At 51.5% G+C, this 17,309-nt stretch overlaps 2 protein-coding genes across 8 annotated transcripts in view; one reads left to right on the forward strand and one right to left on the reverse strand.

Moving 5' to 3' along the window:
* EIF2S2 (eukaryotic translation initiation factor 2 subunit beta) overlaps positions 1 to 17,309 on the forward strand; it is a 511,882-nt gene that overhangs the window by 15,118 nt on the left and 479,455 nt on the right. The window contains exon 1 of one of the 4 annotated variants that reach the window (XM_050807246.1): positions 2,148 to 2,157. The exons of the other annotated variants lie outside the window; for them this stretch is intronic. The gene's annotated coding sequence lies outside the window, so the exon portion shown is untranslated. Of the gene's footprint in view, positions 1 to 2,147; positions 2,158 to 17,309 lie in introns of those variants that run through there. 4 annotated transcript variants of the gene reach the window in all.
* The window catches only part of MAP1LC3A (microtubule associated protein 1 light chain 3 alpha), a 306,452-nt gene that overhangs the window by 796 nt on the left and 288,347 nt on the right, over positions 1 to 17,309 (reverse strand). For 2 of the 4 annotated variants that reach the window (XM_050807373.1, XM_050807372.1), the window contains exons 2-4: positions 651 to 825; positions 266 to 321; positions 76 to 182 (exon numbers count right to left, since the gene is read on the reverse strand). In XM_050807373.1, the coding sequence (XP_050663330.1) occupies positions 76 to 182; positions 266 to 321; positions 651 to 690 (203 nt within the window). In that variant the 5' untranslated portion in view covers positions 691 to 825. Of the gene's footprint in view, positions 1 to 75; positions 183 to 265; positions 322 to 650; positions 842 to 17,309 lie in introns of all 4 variants that reach the window. The other 2 variants (XM_050807371.1, XM_050807369.1) reach the window with 2 other exon arrangements.

Here is a 17,309-nt window from a genome sequence, read left to right on the forward strand (position 1 = left end):
CCCTGACCCCTTCTCGGCGGGAACCCGTCTCCCTTCCCGACCCAAGCCACCACCTGGCAGCGGCTGCCCACGCACCGGATGATCTTGACCAACTCGCTCATGTTGACATGGTCCGGGACCAGAAACTTGGTCTTGTCCAGGACGGGCAGCTGCTTCTCACCCTTGTAGCGCTCGATGATCACCTGGGAGCAGGGCGGGCGGGCAGGGGGTTGTGTCGGGGACGCGCGAGGCGGGGCCGGGGCAGGGCTGGGGGCGCAGGACTTACCGGGATTTTGCTGGGGTGCTGGTCGCGGATCTGCTGTACCTCCTTACAGCGGTCGGCTGCGGACAGCGGCCAGACCGTGAGGCCGGGTCGGCCCGGCCCAGGTCCTCCCCACGTCTCCGCCTGCCTGTCCCCAAGGGGCGGCCCCCGGCCACGCCCCAGCTCCAGCCCCCGCCCCCGGGGCCGTCAGGCCCCACAGCCCCTGGCACCTATCGTGGTGGGGAAGCAGGCAGCCCCCGCCCAGGCCGGAGCCAGCCTCCCAGCCCGAGGGTCCAGCCGAAGCCTGACGTCACGGGGCTGACGTCACCTGCGGCAGTCTGGGTCGGCCGGGCACCCCCACTCCCCGGCACCCCTACCCCGAGCTCACAGCTCGCCTGCCGGGCCTCACCGAAGCTCCGCCGCTGCTTGAAAGGCCGGTCGGAGGGCATCGCGCGGGCCCGGCTGGGCGCGCAGGCCGGGGCTCTGGGGCGCGGAGATGTGGCTGCGGTTTGGGGGCTCCGGGGGCTCCGTGCCTCGCGCTCAAGGGCTCCGGCGCTCGCGCTGAGCACGGCGGCGGCGGCTGCGGGAGGTAACTCGCCCGGTGACGTCAGGTCACAACATTCCTTAAAGGGGAGGCCGGCGCGCAGCTCCCATTGGGCCGACGCACAACCCGCCCGCCCGCCCGGACCCGTGACGTCACGGCGCAGAGAGCCTGGGTCCCCGGCCCGGGACACGAGGGGAGGGGCTCCTGGGCGCGTCACAGTCCCGTGACGTCATGAGCAGCGCGGGAGCCTCTCCTGTGGCCCCGACTCTGGTGAGGCCGGGAGAGCGGTGGGGCCGCCCTGGGCCGATGGAGCGGGCGGGCCAGGCTGCAGCCCCGTGGCACCACTTCCTGCCCTCACCGAGTCTGTGTCAGGACTGACCCGCGGTTCTGGGCACCGTGGGAAACAGCGGGAGCCAAAGTCCCGGCGCCTTCAAGGGGGCTCAGGGCAAGAGAAGGGAGAAGGTGCGGGAGGCACAGTCAGACACAGGATAGAGCAAGACGCTAGAAATGAACGCCCAGGTTTGAAAAAGAATAATATAATTGAAGAGTAGAGCTATCGAAATTCAGGTCTCAGAGGATGTGGCAAGAAGGCAGAGCAGGACAACAGAAGAGAAATCGTGGACCTGGAGGCTGATAGCAAGCAGCTTACCAGAGGACAGGTGATGGAGAATTAAAAGGAAAAGGCCACGGATGGCAACGCCAGGAGAACTCGCAGGCCGGAGCAGAGCTCCAGAGGCGAGCACTGAAAGACCTGCAGAGGCAGTTCCTGAATGAGAGCTGCCAGAAATGATGCTTAAAATCCAGAGCAGAAGGCACAGACCGAAGATCAACATCTTTTTTTTTTTTGAAAGGGAGTCTCGTTCTTTCGCCAGGCTAGAGTGGTGCGATCTCAGCTCACTGCAACCTCCGCCTCCCTGGTTCAAGCGATTCTCCTGCCTCAGTCAGCCTCCTAAGGAGCTGGGATTATTAGGCGCCTGCCACCACGCCTAGCTACTTTTTATGTTTTTAGTAGAGATGGGTTTTCACCATGTTGGCCAGGATGGTCTCGATCTCCTGACCTCGTGATCCGCCCGCCTCAGCCTCCCAAAGTGCTGGGATTACAGGCGTGAGCCACTGCGCCCAGCCGCCAAAATAATTTTTAAAGAATGTACTTCAGTATCAAAGACATGGAACCCAAAAGGAAGAAATTAGATGGAAAAATGGTGAGCAAATTAGTAAACATGTCAGTAAATCTAAACAAGTATTTAATATGCAACATGAATAATGGATAATCTGTGGGCCACAGAAACAAGATGCATGAGACAGAAGAACATGGGAGACTGAGAGGGCAATCAGAGTTAAGGTGTTTTAGGAAGTTCGATTTGAGAGGGGGATAAAGAGACTAAGCATTGTCTGGCTTTGTAAAGTCAGGTGTGTATTTCAGATATTTAAGAGGGATCATCAAAAGAATACAAACTATAATGGACGCCAGAAAAGGAGAAAAAGGAAGCAAAGTAAAAGGGATGGTAAATATATAGTACAAAACCAGAGGTAGAAAATGTGGTTTACATTCACCTCTTAAAACACAGATGACCAGATTGGCCAAGAAAAAATAAAATGCAGCTCTATGCTATTTACAAGAGGATATTTAAAATCTAAGGGCACCAAAAGTAAAATGATGGAAAAAGGTGTACTAGAGAAAAACTAACCAAAATATGTACCTATAGAAATTCACTCAGACAAAATAGGCCTTCAGGCAGAAGACATTGGGGACAAAGGATCACCATGAAATGATGCGAGTAGCTCTGTGAAGAGAGGGAAGTTCTGAACTTCTATGTTCCAGGGTTTTTAAGGCTGAAAATAGGCTGGGTGCAGTGGCTCATGCCAGTAATCCCAGCACTTTGGGAGGCCGAGGTGGGCGGATCACTTGAGGCCAGGAATTTAAGACCAGCCTGGCCAACGTGGCAAACTCTGTCTCTACTAAAAATACAAAAATTAGCCGGGCGTGGTGGTGCACGCCTGTCATCGCAACTACTCAGGTGGCTGAGGCACAAGAATTGCTTGAACCTGCTAGGCGGAGGTTGCAGTGAGCCGAGATTGCGCCACTGCCCTCCAGCCTGGGCGACAAAGCAAGACTCTGTCTATATATAGACACTGTCTATGTTGCTCTCTCTCTCTATATATATATATATGAATACAAGGAGAAATTGCCAAGTCCTCCATCATAGTGGGAGACATAAGACCTATTTGAATAACTAATAAACGGAACAACCAAAAAAACTAAGGACATAGAGGATGTTAATACAGTTGCTAATCCTGATCAGTGAAGCCCAATAGAATCCTGAACCTGACACGTTAATTTTTTAAGTTTTAAAATTTAAATTTCAGACCTGTGTGGGACCAACACATTACTTTCAATCACGGAAGGAACATTTACAAAAATGACCCAACTACTAGGGTGCACGACAAATCTCAACAGATATCAAATCAGTTTCAACCATATTCTTTGGCCACAGGCAAAAACCATGTAAGCTCCAACTGTGTGGAAATTGAAACCTGTTGTAAATATGAACTCATATATAAGTAAAAATTATTTAGATTTAAAAAAAATGAGGATACATATATTAAGAAAACTTGGGAGGGGGGCCCATACCAGGCTGGATGTGGTGGCTCAAACCTGTAATCCCAGCACTTTGGGAGGCCCAGACTGGAAAATTGCTTGAGCCCAAGAGTTCAAGGCAGCAGTGAGCTGTGATTGCACCTCTGCATTCCAGCCTTGGTGACAAAATAAGACCCATTTCTTAAAAAAAAAAATTCAGATTTATAGCCTTATTACATAGATGTATTACTTAGATAATAAATACAGAGAATCAATGAGCAGAGTGTCAAAGAAATTCAAAAAGGAGTAATAGTGTAATCCCAGCACTTTGGGAGGCCCAGGTTGGAGAATCACTTGAGCCCAGAAGTTTGAGACCAGCCTGGGCCACATAGTGAGACCCGGTTTCTACAAAAATGAGAAAATTAGGCCAGGCGCAGTGACTCATGCCTGTAATCCCAACCCTTTGGGAGGCTGAGGTGGGCAGATCATTTGAGGCCAGGAGTTCAAGACCAGCCTGATCAACATGGCAAAACCCCGTCTCTATTAAAAATACAGAAGTTAGCTAGGTGTGGTGGCACATCCTGTAATCTCAGCTACTTGGGAGGCTGAGGCACAAGAATTGCTTGAATCCAGGAGGCAGAGGTTTCAGTGAGCCGAGATTGCGCCACTGCACTCCAGCCTGTGTGACAAGAGTGAGACTGTCTCAAAAAAAAGAAAAGAAAAGAAAAAAATTAGCTGGCTTTGGTGGCACACAGCTATAGTCCCAACTATTCAGGAAGCTGAAGTGGGAGGATCGTTTGAGTGACAGAGGCCCTGTCTCAGAAAAACAACAAAAAATACTGAAAACAGGCCAGGCATGGTGGCTCACACCTGTAATCCCAGCACTTTGGGAGGTCCAGGTGGGTGGATCACCTGAGGTCAGGAGTTCGAGACCAGCCTGGCTAACCTCGTGAAACCCCATCTGTACTAAAAATACAATATTAGCTGGGCATAGTGGCAGACACCTGTAATCCCAGCCACTTGGGAGGCTGAGGCAGGAGAATCGCTTGAACCCGGGAGGTGGACGTTGCAGTGAGCCGAGACTGTGCCATTGCACACCAGCCTGGGCAAAAAGAGCGAAACTCCGTCTTAAAAAAAACTGAAAACAAAAACAAAACAACAACAACAACAACAAAAAATAGGCCGGGTGTGGTGGCCCACACCTGTAATCACAGCACTTTGGGAGGCCAAGGCAGGCAGATCACTTGAGCCCAGGAGTTGTAGACCAGCCTGGACACTATGGTGAAACCCCATCTCTACAAAAAAATACAAAAAAGTGGCCGGGCGCGGTGGCTCAAGCCTGTAATCCCAGCACTTTGGGAGGCCGAGACGGGCGGATCACGAGGTCAGGAGATCGAGACCATCCTGGCTGACACAGTGAAACCCCGTCTCTACTAAAAAATACAAAAAAACTAGCCGGGCGAGGTGACGGGCGCCTGTAGTCCCAGCTACTCGGGAGGCTGAGACAGGAGAATGGCGTGAACCCGGGAGGCGGAGCTTGCAGTGAGCCAAGATCACGCCACTGCACTCCAGCCTGGGCGGCAGAGCGAGACTCTGTCTCAAAAAAAAAAAAAAAAAAAAAAAATACAAAAAAGTTAGCTGGGTGTGGTGGCACGCACCTGTAATCCCAGCTACTTGGGAAGCTGAGGCATGAGAATCGCTTGAACCAGGGAGGTGGAGGTTGTAGTGAGCCAAGATTGTGTCACTATACTCCAGCCTGGCGACAGAGCGAGACCCCATCTCAAAAAACAAAAACAGGCCGGGCACGGTGGCTCATGCCTGTAATCCCAGCACTTTGGGAGGCCGAGGCAGGCAGATCATGAGGTCAAGAGATTAAGATCATCCTGGCCAACATGGTGAAACCCAGTCTCTACTAAAAATACAAAAATTAGCTGGGCATGGTAGTACATGCCTGTAGTCCCAGCTACTCGGGAGACTGAGGCAGGAGAATTGCTTGAACCCTGGAGGTGGAGGCTGCAGTGAGCTGAGATCGCGCCACTGCACTCCAGCCTCGGTGACAGAGCGAGAGTCTGTCTCAAAAAAAACAAAACAAAATCCCAACCTACAGTAAACATGTACTCAAAGGTAAAACACCATACTATGTGGTGAAACATGAAATATTCCCTTAAAAGTCAGGAACAAATGGCCAGTGAACACAATTCAGTATTGTACGGGGGTCCAGAGCACCAAAACAACAAAAGGAGTAAACCTGTCACTCACAGCCAGGAAATCAGAGAGAAACTACACACAGTGAAAGACTGGTAATACTGAAGGCTGAGGACACTTACTAGGAACGTAAAGATGGGCTCTTTCCGCCGCTGCTGGGAGTGTAAGTGACCTCAGCTACACTGGAGAGCAGTTTGGCAAAATCGACCCAAACTGAAGATGCCCATGTCTTTCCTGCAGACCAGGAATTCCAGTGTGTGCACCCAGGAGCCCAGGGAAACAAGGGTAAGAACGTTTATTGTAACATTTTCATAATAGCAAAAAGTTGGGAACCACCTAATGTCTTATTCAATAGCTTGCCTTGTGTTCCCATAACAGAACCACACACTGTTTAATGAAAGATGGAGAGTAGTCGGCAAACGTTTCCCTTAAAGGGCCAAACAGTAAATATTTTAGGCTTTACAGGCCACATGGTCTCTGGCAGCCACGTGGTTCTGCTGTAGTGGCCTTAGACAGCCCGAATGGGTTTGGCTGGATCTGGATAAAACTTTATTTGCTAAAACAGACAGACTTGGCTGAGGGCCTTAGTTTGCCGACTCTTGATCCAGAGCTGTGTGTCAAACTGGACAAACCTCACACACACAGTGCCACAGAAGATTCAGTGTGACCAGGGCCATTGAGAGCAGCCACAGAACTGGGTCAGCCATGGCCTTGGGAAGTGATGACACCTGTCTTTTGTCAGACTCAGTCCTGAGCCGAGGCCAGGGTGGAGGAGGGCCCCAAGTCCCAAGCTCTGAGCTCTGCCCCTGCCTGACAGTCAGCAGGGCTGACTCGCCCTCCAGTCCCTCCCCTGCCCCATCGCCCCTGAATCCAGTGGCATGGCCTCTACTTCCTGTGTCTACTCGAATGTCTAACAGACATCTATCTCAGACTTGACCTCTGCACAACAAACCCATGATCTTCCCCTAAAATGTGCTCCAGTTGTAATCTTTTGTCTCCCTTTTTCAGGCCAAAATCCTTTATGTATTAAATGTATTTATTTATGAGATGGAGTTTCGTTCTTGTCACCTAGGCAGGGAGTGCACTGGAGCAATCTCGGCTTACCACAACCTCCACCTCCCTCCTTCAAGTGATTCTCCTGCCTCAGCCACCCAAGTAGCTGGGATGGCACCTATCATCATGCCCGACTAACTTTTGTATTTTTAGTAGAGATGGGGTTTCACCATGTTGGCCAGGCTGGTCTCAAACTCCTGGCCTCAGGCGATCCATCCGCCTTGGGCTCCCAAAGTGCTGGGATTAGAGGTGTGAGCCACCGTGCCCGACCTCCTCAGAGTCATTCTCGACTCCTTCCTTTCCTTTACCACCCCCTTCCACACCCAATCCATCCTCAAATTCTGTCAGTTCCACCTTCAAGATTCTCCAGAATCTGACCATGGCTCAGCACTGCCACCAGGGCCAGAGTCCCCACCACATCTTGTGGAATGCTGCCATTATCTCCTTGCTGGTTTTCCTGCCCTGGCCTGGCCTCCTTCAGTCCGTTCTCAGGACAGTGACCACAGCTGTCCTGTCCCCACATACTCCTCTTAGAGTAAGAGCCAAGGGCTGATGGTGGCCCAGGAGGCCGTGGGATCTGCCTCACAGCTACTCTGGCCTCCTGGCTACTTCAGGAACCCCTGTCAGGCTCATGCCCCAGGGCCTTTGCCTGGAACATCCTTCCCCAGGATCTCTGTGTCCCTCACACCCTCACATCGAGTTTTGCTTCAAGTGTCCCCTCAGGGAAGCCTTCCCATATGCTATATAATTTCTCTGGGCATTATGAAAGCATTGCAACACTTGAAATAATGGTAGTGGTCCCCTTACACCTGCCATTAACAGTTGGCTCGGCCGGGCGCGGTGGCTCAAGCCTGTAATCCCAGCACTTTGGGAGGCCGAGGCGGGCGGATCACGAGGTCAGGAGATCGAGACCATCCTGGCGAACACGGTGAAACCCCGTCTCTACTAAAAACACACACACACAAAAAAACTAGCCGGGTGAGGTGGCGGGCGCCTGTAGTCCCAGCTACTCGGGAGGCTGAGGCAGGAGAATGGCGTAAACCCAGGAGGCGGAGCTTGCAGTGAGCTGAGATCCGGCCACTGCACTCCAGCCTGGGGGACAGAGCAAGACTCCGTCTCAAAAAAAAAAAAAAAAAAAAAAAAAAGCAGTTGGCTCAGCCGGCCCCAGTGGCTCACGCCTATAATCCAAGCACTTTGCGAAGGCCAAGGCAGGCCTGAGGTCAGGAATTTGAGACCAGCCTGGTGAAACCCTGTCTCTACTAAAAATACAAAAATTGGCTGGGTGTGGCAGTGCTCGCCTATAATCCCAGCCACTCGGGAGGCTGAGGCAGGAGAATCGCTTGAACCTGGAAGGTGGAGGCTGCAGTAGCCGAGATCGTGCACTGCACTCACCTGGGTGACAGAGCACGGCTCCGTCTCAAACACAGGTGGCTCCATCTGCCTTACTATGTCTCTGTCCATCTTCCCTTTTTGAATTTCAAAGTTGCAGACATCTGTTCACTTTCCCCTCAGCCTTTCACGTTCATGTATTTTCTTTTGGGGTAAAATTCACATACAATGAAATGCGGAGGTGTCAAGTGTACTCTTTGGTGAGTCTGAGAAATACTCACTAATGTGACCCAAACCCCTTTCAAGATAGAGAACATGGCCGGGCACGGTGGCTCACGCCTGTAATCCCAGCACTTTGGGAGGCCAAGGGCAGATCACCTGAGGTCAAGAGTTCAAGACCAGCCCGGCCAACATGGTGAAACCCCATCTCTACTAAAACTACAAACAATTAGCTGGGCATGGTGGTGGTGCCTGTAATCCCAGCTACTCAGGAGGCTGAGGTAGGAGAATTGCTTGAACCCAGGAGGCAGAGGTTGCAGTGAGCCGAGATTGTCCCACTGCTCTCCCGCCTGGGTGGCAGAGCAAGACTACGATTCAAAAAAAAAAAAGACAACTTGGAAGGTTCCTTGGGCCTCCCCAGTCCACCTGCACCCCATGGAGGCAGGCACCGTTCTCATTTCTCACCCTACTCTGGCCTGGTCTAGAAATTCTTACAGATGGAATCATACAGCATGTGTTCTTGTGCCTCTGGTTTAATTCAGTATAAAGTTTGAGGCTTACCCATGTTGTTGCAGGTATCAGTAGGCTTTTTTTTTTTTTTTTTTTTTTTTTTTTGAGACAGAGTCTGTATAATTTCATATCCTGCATAATACGGGAGCATGCCACCACACCTGGCTAATTTTTTTCTGTATTTTTAGTCGAGACAGGGTTTCACTATATTGGCCAGGCTGGTCTCAAACTCCTGACCGCCTGATCTACCCACTTCGACCTCCTAAAGTGCTGAGATTACAAGCATGAGCCACCGCGCCCGGGTAGGCCATTTCTTTAAACTATCAAGTAGGTTCCCATGGAAGGATGTACCAGTTTATTGTTTTATTGATGGATGCCCGGGCTGTTTCCAGCTTTTGGTGATGTGAATAAACTGCTCTGAACATTGCTGTGACAGTGTTTGTGTAGATATGTTCTTTTGTTTCACTTGGACGAATAGGAGAATTGCTGGCTTTGGGGGCAGATGTGTGTTTGAAGAATGGCCAGGCCTCTCCCCAGTGCTGTTCCATTTTGCGCTCCCATCAGTGATGTGTGGGAGTTCCGGGTACGCTGCCTCCTTGCCAGCGTTTGGTGGTGGTCATTTCTGTTTCACCATTTTGGCGAGTGTGTAGTGGTATCTCCCTGTGGTTTTACAGTTATTATAATAAAATTTTATTTCCTTCTCACTAAAATGCAAGTCCTTGAAGGACAGTTTTTCATATGCTTGGTTCCTGCTACGCCCCAGGACTTAAGGTGTGGCACATGGGGGGTGCTCAGTAAATATTCTTTGGATAAGTGACCCTGCCCCTGGGTCCCTACGGTCATCTCTCCATGCCATTTGCCATCTAAAAGGTTTATCTCCCCCTCTAGACCACGTGCAGGGACAGAGTCTGTGCCAGGCGGTGCCAGGGGGATCGGCAGAGGTTGGGGGAGTCACTTCTGCTCAGGGGGTCTCAGCCACGGTCAAGCACACCCCCTGCCACTCTGCTCCCATCCCTCATTCCTGCTGTTCTGTGGCTTCTGACTTGGACCTATTGGCCTGAGAAAAAGCAGACAGCTGGCCTTGGCTGGCCTGACGAGGGCGGAGCAACCCTGGCCTGTTTGACCACTAATGACTGTGCGAGTATGGGCAGATCATAGGCCCTGAGCTCCTTTACACGACGGCAGGTGGGCCAGACAGACCTGGGTCCTCAGCTGCTTTTCCACATGGAGAACTGAAGAATTTCATCTTCATCTGCAAAACAGACAGTGCCAGAACCACCTCCGAGGTGGAGGATCAGTCAGCAGCTCGGAAGCCATGGAGTCCTGGGGGAAACAGGGCCTGCTGTCAGCACTGAGGCAGGAGGGACTGACTCTGGACCAGACTGAAGACTGGCTGAACCAGAAGTGCCAAAATCACCTCTCCAGAAGACACGCCCACCAGTGCCATGACAGTTTACCATTGCCGTGGCAATACCTGGAAGTTACCCCCTCTGGCCATGGCAACAGTCAGAAGTTACTGCCCATTTTCTAGCTATTTCTGAATAAACTGCTCCCTGACTTAGCAGTCATTAAAAATGGGTGTAAGTAGGGATACAGATCTGCCCCTGGGCTGCTACTCTCAGGACACTGCCCATGGCAGGGGCAGCCACAGCTCTAACCTTGCCACCCCCTCAGTAAAGCTGTTTTCTACCACCCGCTGGTTCTTCAATGCCTTCCTGAGCGAAGGGAAGAAACTGCCCTGCATCAGCGCTGCTGTGCCTTGGCGCCTCGTTTCAGGCAAAGGACTCGTAAAATGGGCCTCACATTGGGAGGACCCAGGTGGGCTGAAGTCTGAGTCAGGGTCATTATCTCTGAGGAAGGATTGGCTGCTCCCATTTACAGACTCAAAGTGAAGGCTGGGCGCGGTGGCTCGCGCCTGTAATCCCGGCACTTTGGGAGGCCAAGGTGGTCTGATCACCTGAGGTCAAGAGTTCGAGACCAGCCTGGCCAACATGGTGAAACCCCTTCTCTACTAAAAATACAAAAATTAGCCAGGTATGATGGTACACGCCCGTAATCCCAGCTAATCAGGAGGCTGAGATGGGAGAATCACTTGAACCCGGGAGGCAGAGGTTGCAGTGAGCCGAGTTTGCACCGATGTACTTCAGCCTGGGTGATAGAGTGAGACTCTGTATCAAAACAAAAACAAAAACCACAACCAAAAAAGTGAAATGGGGCCAGGCATGGTGACTCACACCTGTAATCCCAGCACTTTGGGAGGCCGAGGTGGGTGGATCACCTGAGGTCAGGAGTTGAAGACCAGCCTGGCCAACATGGTGAAACCCTGTCTCTACTAAAAATACAAAAATTGGCCGGGCGCGGTGGCTCAAGCCTGTAATCCCAGCACTTTGGGAGGCCGAGACGGGCAGATCACGAGGTCAGGAGATCGAGACCATTCTGGCTAACACGGTGAAACCCCGTCTCTACTAAAAAAAAAAAATACAAAAAAACTAGCCGGGCGAGGTGTTGGGCGCCTGTAGTCCCAGCTACTCGGGAGGCTGAGGCAGGAGAATGGCATGAACCCAGGAGGCGGAGCTTGCAGTGAGCCGAGATCCGGCCACTGCACTCCAGCCTGGGCGACAGAGCGAGACTCCGTCTCAAAAAAAAAAAAAAAAAAAAAAAAAAAAAAAAATTAGCTGGGCATGGTAGTGTGTGCCTGTAATCCCAGCTTACTAGGGAGGCTGAGGCAGGAGAATTGCTTGAACCCGGGAGGCGGAGGTTGCAGTGAGCCAAGATTGTGCCACTGCACTCCAGCCTGGGCGACAAGAGCAAGACTCCATCTTAAAAAAAAAAAAAAAAAAAAAAAAAAAGGCGAAGTGAAACATTCCAAAGATTGTAGGGACTGAGACCCACTAAGGGGTCCACAGGCCTCGAGCTCACACTGCCTCACCTCACTCCCAGATTCTCTGCTTTCACTGGAAAAGTGGAGGCTGAGAACACCAACCCCACTGGCCCTGCAGGGCCTCAGACCTGGCCATTCCCTTCCTCTGGGCCTCACCCGCATATCTGTCCTCTTGAGCCAGGGGCGTGCTCAGTCCTCTCCAGCTCTGATCCCACCTCCTTGAGTGAGAGGGCTGCGGCTGTCACCCTTCTCCCTCCCTCTGTGACTTCAAGCCCTCAGAGCAGGCTGGTCACCTGGGGAGGTTGCCTCCCCAAGGCCTTTGCAGCCTCCAGCTGCTCCTCAGCTCCCCTTAGCCACTCATGGGGTCCTGGGTTCTGTCCACACCCACCAGTGCATCCACTATGAGTGATGTGCAATCCCCACCTCCAGTTTGGCTTCCAGCTGTCAGGTCCAGGCTCTGTCTCTGGAACAAAGGCTGCCTCAGAACTCAACACATCCAAAGAAAGTCACCTCTTTCCCCAAGACTGTGCCTCCAGCTAATCACCCCCTCTCCTCTCATCCCATCACCTGGCCCCAGTGCAGTCCTGAGTCCTCTCAAGCCCATCTGTCTCCTCCCACCCCTCTCCACTGTCACTGCTCTGGGAACTCCCCTCCCTCGCCTGCCCCAGACGGCACCTCACCAGTGTGCCTCCCCTGCAGAAGCAAGGCTGGGCACACTGATCCCCGCCTTTCTGAACAATCAGCCCTTTCCAAAGTTTCACTCTGGCCAGGTGCGGTGGCTCACACCTGCAAACTCAGTGCTTAGGGAGGACGCAGGAGCTCAAGACCAGCCTGGGAAACCGTACACGTCCATTCTCACACTGCTGTGAAGAACTGCCCGAGACTGAGTAATTTATAAAGATAAGACGTTTAATTGACGCACAAGTCCGCATGGCTGGGGAGGCCTCCGGAAACTCACAATCCCGGTGGAAGGTGACGGGAAAGCAGGCACCTTCTTTGCTAGGCAGCAGGAGAGAGAATGAACGCAGGAGGAACTACCAAACACTTATAAAACCATCTGCTCTCATGAGAACTATCACGAGAAGAGAATGCGGGAACCACTCCATGACTCAATCACCTCCACCTGGGCTCTCCCTTGACACCTGGGGATTGTGGGGATTATAATTCAAGATGAGATTTTGGGTGGGGCACAGCCAGACTATGTCAGCAACATAACCAGACCCTGTCTCTATTAAATAAAATTAAAAAAAAAAAAAAAAAAAAAAAAAAAAGAGGGGGGGTTGGGGAGGAAAAAATTTTTGATTAAAAAAAGTTCCACTGCCACCCTCTATCCAGTCACTCCCCTTCCTCTCCCAGCACAGACTCCACAGCCATCACAATTACTTCCAACAGTCCCAACTCCCTCTTTCTTCTGCCGACTTAACCTGGCCAAGTTCAGCTGTGCTCACGGTGACTGCTGCACCCCCGGCTGAAAAAGATGCTGCAAAAGGGCCACCTGCCACTCGGTCAGACTCCCCGCCCACGTCCCCAGGGAAGTGTGTGTACTGTCTCCTCTCCTGCAAGGCACCCTCCCTGCTGCCCTCACTCCACAGAGACCTTGCCCTGCCCTCTTGGCCTCTCCCTGGCTTCCCTCATGCTGAGTGGAATCACTGTCCCTGTTCCTAAGGCCAGTCCTTCCACTGTGCGCAGGACACCAGCCTTCCTCACGCCCCATGGACTTGCTCCCTGGGACTCCTTACGATCGTTCCGCAGCAAACAAACGTGTTCTGGCGACTTACCCCTCCTCAAAATCCTTTCTCCTCGTGGCTTCTATGGCAGAGGCGGCTGACAGCTGACTCCAGCAGCTGCTGTCCCAGTCCGCCTTCGAAGACAGCCCTGGGTGGCTCTTAGTGCAGCCCTGCACGAGGCTTCCGTGCAGTCAGGAGTGGCAGGTGGCTGAACTTCAGTCAATTAGCCTAAGTGGGAAGTGCCCTATGGGACTCCTGGGAAATCGCCTTAAAGAGAAAAGGTACATCCTTTGCCATCTCCATCCTCCATCAGTTGCCGTCTGGAACTAGAAAGTGGTAACTGGGGCTCCAGAAGCTTTTTCTGTTTTGTTTTGGTTTTTGAGACGGAGTTTCGCTCTTGTTGCCCAGGCTGGAGTACAATGGCATGATCTCGGCTCACTGCAACCTCTGCCTCCTGGGTTCAAGTGATTCTCCTGCCTCAGCCTCCTGAGTAGCTGGGATTATAGGCATGCGCCACCACACCCAGCTAATTTTGTATTTTTAGTAGAGACGGGGTTTCTCCATGTTGGCCAGGCTGGTCTTGAACTCCCGACCTCAGGTGATCTGCCTGCCTCGGCCTCCCAAAGTGCTGGGATTACAGGCATGAGCCACCGCACCCGGCCTCCAGAAGCTTTTTTTTTTTTGGAGACACGGTCTCACTCTGTTGGCCAGGCTGGAGTGCAGTGGCGTGATGCAGCCTTGACCTGCCAGGCTAAAGCAATCCTCTCATCTCAGCCTCCCAAGTAGCTGGGACTACAGGTACTCACCACTGCACCCGGCTGTTTTTTGTATTTTTAGTAGAAGTTGGGTTTTACCATGTTATCCAGGCTGGTCTCAAACTCCTGGGCTCAAGTGAATCTCCCACCTCGGCCTCTCAAAGTGCTGGGATTATAGGCGTGAGCCACTGCGCCTGACCTCCTTGGCTTTACATTCCAGTAACAGGCTGACAGCTCCATATCCTTATGTCTAGCAAGGCCTGGAAGAATTGGGTATTCAACAGTCCGTCCGACATTCTACCTAAACACATGGGTATCTAACAGGCTCAGATTAAGCAGGCCATTTCCAAATTGCTGGTGCTCTTCCCCCCACAAAAGTCCCTAATCAGCCTCCTCTCAGTAAATGGCAGCACCTGGTTGCCCAAGCAGGCACCAAGGAGTCTCCCTTGATGTCTCATTTCCTTACTTTCCAACCCTCCCCAGCAAGTCCTGGCACTTTCCCTTCAGAATCCCCACTTCCGACACCATGAAACTGCCCTTGCCCAAGCCGCCATCAGTTCTCCCCTGGCTGCCTGCGCTCCTGACTCCACTCAGCTCTACATTCTCCGGAGCCGCTGGGATGCAAACGTGTACATTTCTAGAGAGCAGGTTCATGTTTGCAGGGGGCTCTCTTTGGATGACTCCGGCAGATTCACCCTGGACTTCTAGATAACGCTCCTCATTCTTCAGTTACTTCATTAGAAAAAGGCTGGGAAGCCCTGGCTTATATTATAGCCTGTTGTTAGATTATTACAAACTTTCAAATTTTTACCCAAATACTTGCAGTATTTAAAAATCAAATATGCCAGACGTGGTGGCTTGTGCCTGTAATCCCAGCACTTTGGGAGGCTGTGGCAGGAGGATTGCTTGAGCCCAGGAGTTGGAGCCCAGCCTGGGCAACATGGTGAAACCCTGTCTCTACTAAAAATACAAAAAAATTACCCAGGTGTGGTGGCGCACACCTGCAATCCCAGCTCCTTGGGAAGCTGAGGCAGAAGAATTGCTTGAACCTGGGAGGCAGAGGTTGCAGTGAGCTGAGATCACACCACCGCACTCCAGCCTGGGTGAAAGAGCGAGATTCCGTACTCCCCCGTCCCCCACAAAAAAATCATGGAATTCCCTATTTCACCTAGCCTTTTTTAGGGAAAGCAACTAATATATTTCTTGTAAACTAGGGGGTTGAAGTTGAATTATCTTCATCTTAGTTTCTGCTGAGACCCCCCCAAGGCATGGTCCATGGGCCAAATGCCACAGAGAGGAGCAGGACCAGCAGCTACCTGGACTGTGACACCAAGTGGTCTCAAGCGAGCTCACGTTTCTGCTGGGAATGTCGTCTATAAAGCAGCTGGAAGTTTGAGGGTGAGTTTCAGAGGCCCCTGAGAAGCTGTGAATCTTACCACCCATGGAGGAAGGTGGTGGGGTTTCTGCTTCACCTCGAACCAACAGAAGACAGTGTGTAGAGGGGAGGCCCTGAGAGTCGGGAGCCAAAGATAGACAGGCCTGGCCAGAGGGAGCACATCCTCCAAAGTGAGGGAGCTGCCAACAGAAGAGGGCAGGGGGCATGCCTGTGAAAGCTCAGGAGAATGCACCACGGCCGAAGTCAGTTCACAGCAGTATTGGCGAATGATGAACTGCTCCCCACCTCATGCCCCTCTGAGCAACTTGGGCAAAAGAGTGACAGCACCAGGTGGACAAATAAAATAAGGCTGAGGCCAAACATAAGCTGCTCTCCCTCTGCAGAGAGCGAGGTTCCCTGTGGGCCCACAGTGAAAGGGGCGGCCTCTCTCCAAATGCAGCTCGAAGGACTCAAAGAACTTGTTCCTGTGCTGGGCGGGGACTCCATCTGCCCAGGGCACGGCTTGCCCTACATATCACCTAGGGACAGCAGGAGAACAAGCCCTAGAGGAAACTTAGACAGTGGGAGACCAAAATAAAGGTGCTTTGGATTGGACTGAGCTTGTTCATAGCAGTAGGACTAGCATTTTGAACATCTTCTGCAATTGTGTTATTTGCCTTCTCAACCTGAATACATAATTGATCAGCTTAAGTTCACCGACAGTGGGGTACGCTTACTAATTTGATGGATTCGGTGACCTAGTGATTTCTACCTGCTGTGATGATGGAATCTGAGACCTCCATTTCTCAGTTTTTCTTTTTCTGGTAATTTGGGAGAGACAGACGGGAATTTGGTATGGAAAGGTGGCTTTTAGGATTCTCAATGAAAAAGTGCCAATAAGCAGTGTCTCAGAGTCAAACTTATGAAAGGGGAGAAAACCTATAATCCTTGGAGCATTTTTAATTTTTGGAGAAACGGCAATACCAGCTCACAGAGGAGGATCAGAACTCCAGGGAGCCGTGGCCAGGACTGAGGCGGAGGAATGAATGCTGACGGGAGACGGCAGCTGACGGGACCTCCCGAGAAGCAGCCACTTCCCTGAAATGCGGGCCCTGCTCACGGATCCCAGGCGAAAGCTGCACCTTAGAGGGCAGAAATCATACTTGGAGGAAATCAGAACTGGGTGGCCTCTGAGGAGTGGGCTGGGCTGACTGGGAAGCAGAAGCAGCTTTCCTGAAAGGGCTCTGAGGTTACACAGGGGTCACATTTGTCACTTTGAAGATTTGTGCATTTTGCTGTATGTAAATCTTACCCATCCTCCAAAAACAGTAAACGAGTTAATGATATACACTTGGAAGTGGTTGGGGCGGGTACTGCCTGCAATATACTTAGAAATGCATAAAAAATAAGTTAGATGGAAGAATGGAAAGTTATGTGACATAGAAATAAAGCAAAATGGGTAACTGTAGAATTGAGATGAAAGATATACAATTCTTTCAATTCTCTGTAGGTTTGAAATTTTTCATAAAAAAATACTGGGCATGGGTACACCTTTGCTGTATTGGCAAATGTCCTTCTGAAACTCAGAACCCATGCTTTTCCCTCCAGGCCTAGGACAGCTGTCAGGTTCTAACCTTGACAGTATACACGCTACTTTTGAGTACAGAAACACTAGGGATTTTGTATGTGGAATACCATTATTTAGATTCTTAAAAATCTGAATTTTGGCCAGGCGCGGTGGCTCACGCCTATAATCCCAGCACTTTGGGAGGCCAAAGCAGGCAGATCACCTGAGGCCAGGAGTTTGAGACCAGCCTGGTCAACATGGGGAAACGCCATCTCTACAAAAAAATACAAAAATCAGCCCGGGCGTGGTGGTGGGCGCTTATAGT

The sequence above is a fragment of the Macaca thibetana genome, chromosome 10 (genome assembly GCF_024542745.1).
Source record: "Macaca thibetana thibetana isolate TM-01 chromosome 10, ASM2454274v1, whole genome shotgun sequence".
NCBI classification, from domain to species: Eukaryota; Metazoa; Chordata; class Mammalia; order Primates; family Cercopithecidae; genus Macaca; species Macaca thibetana.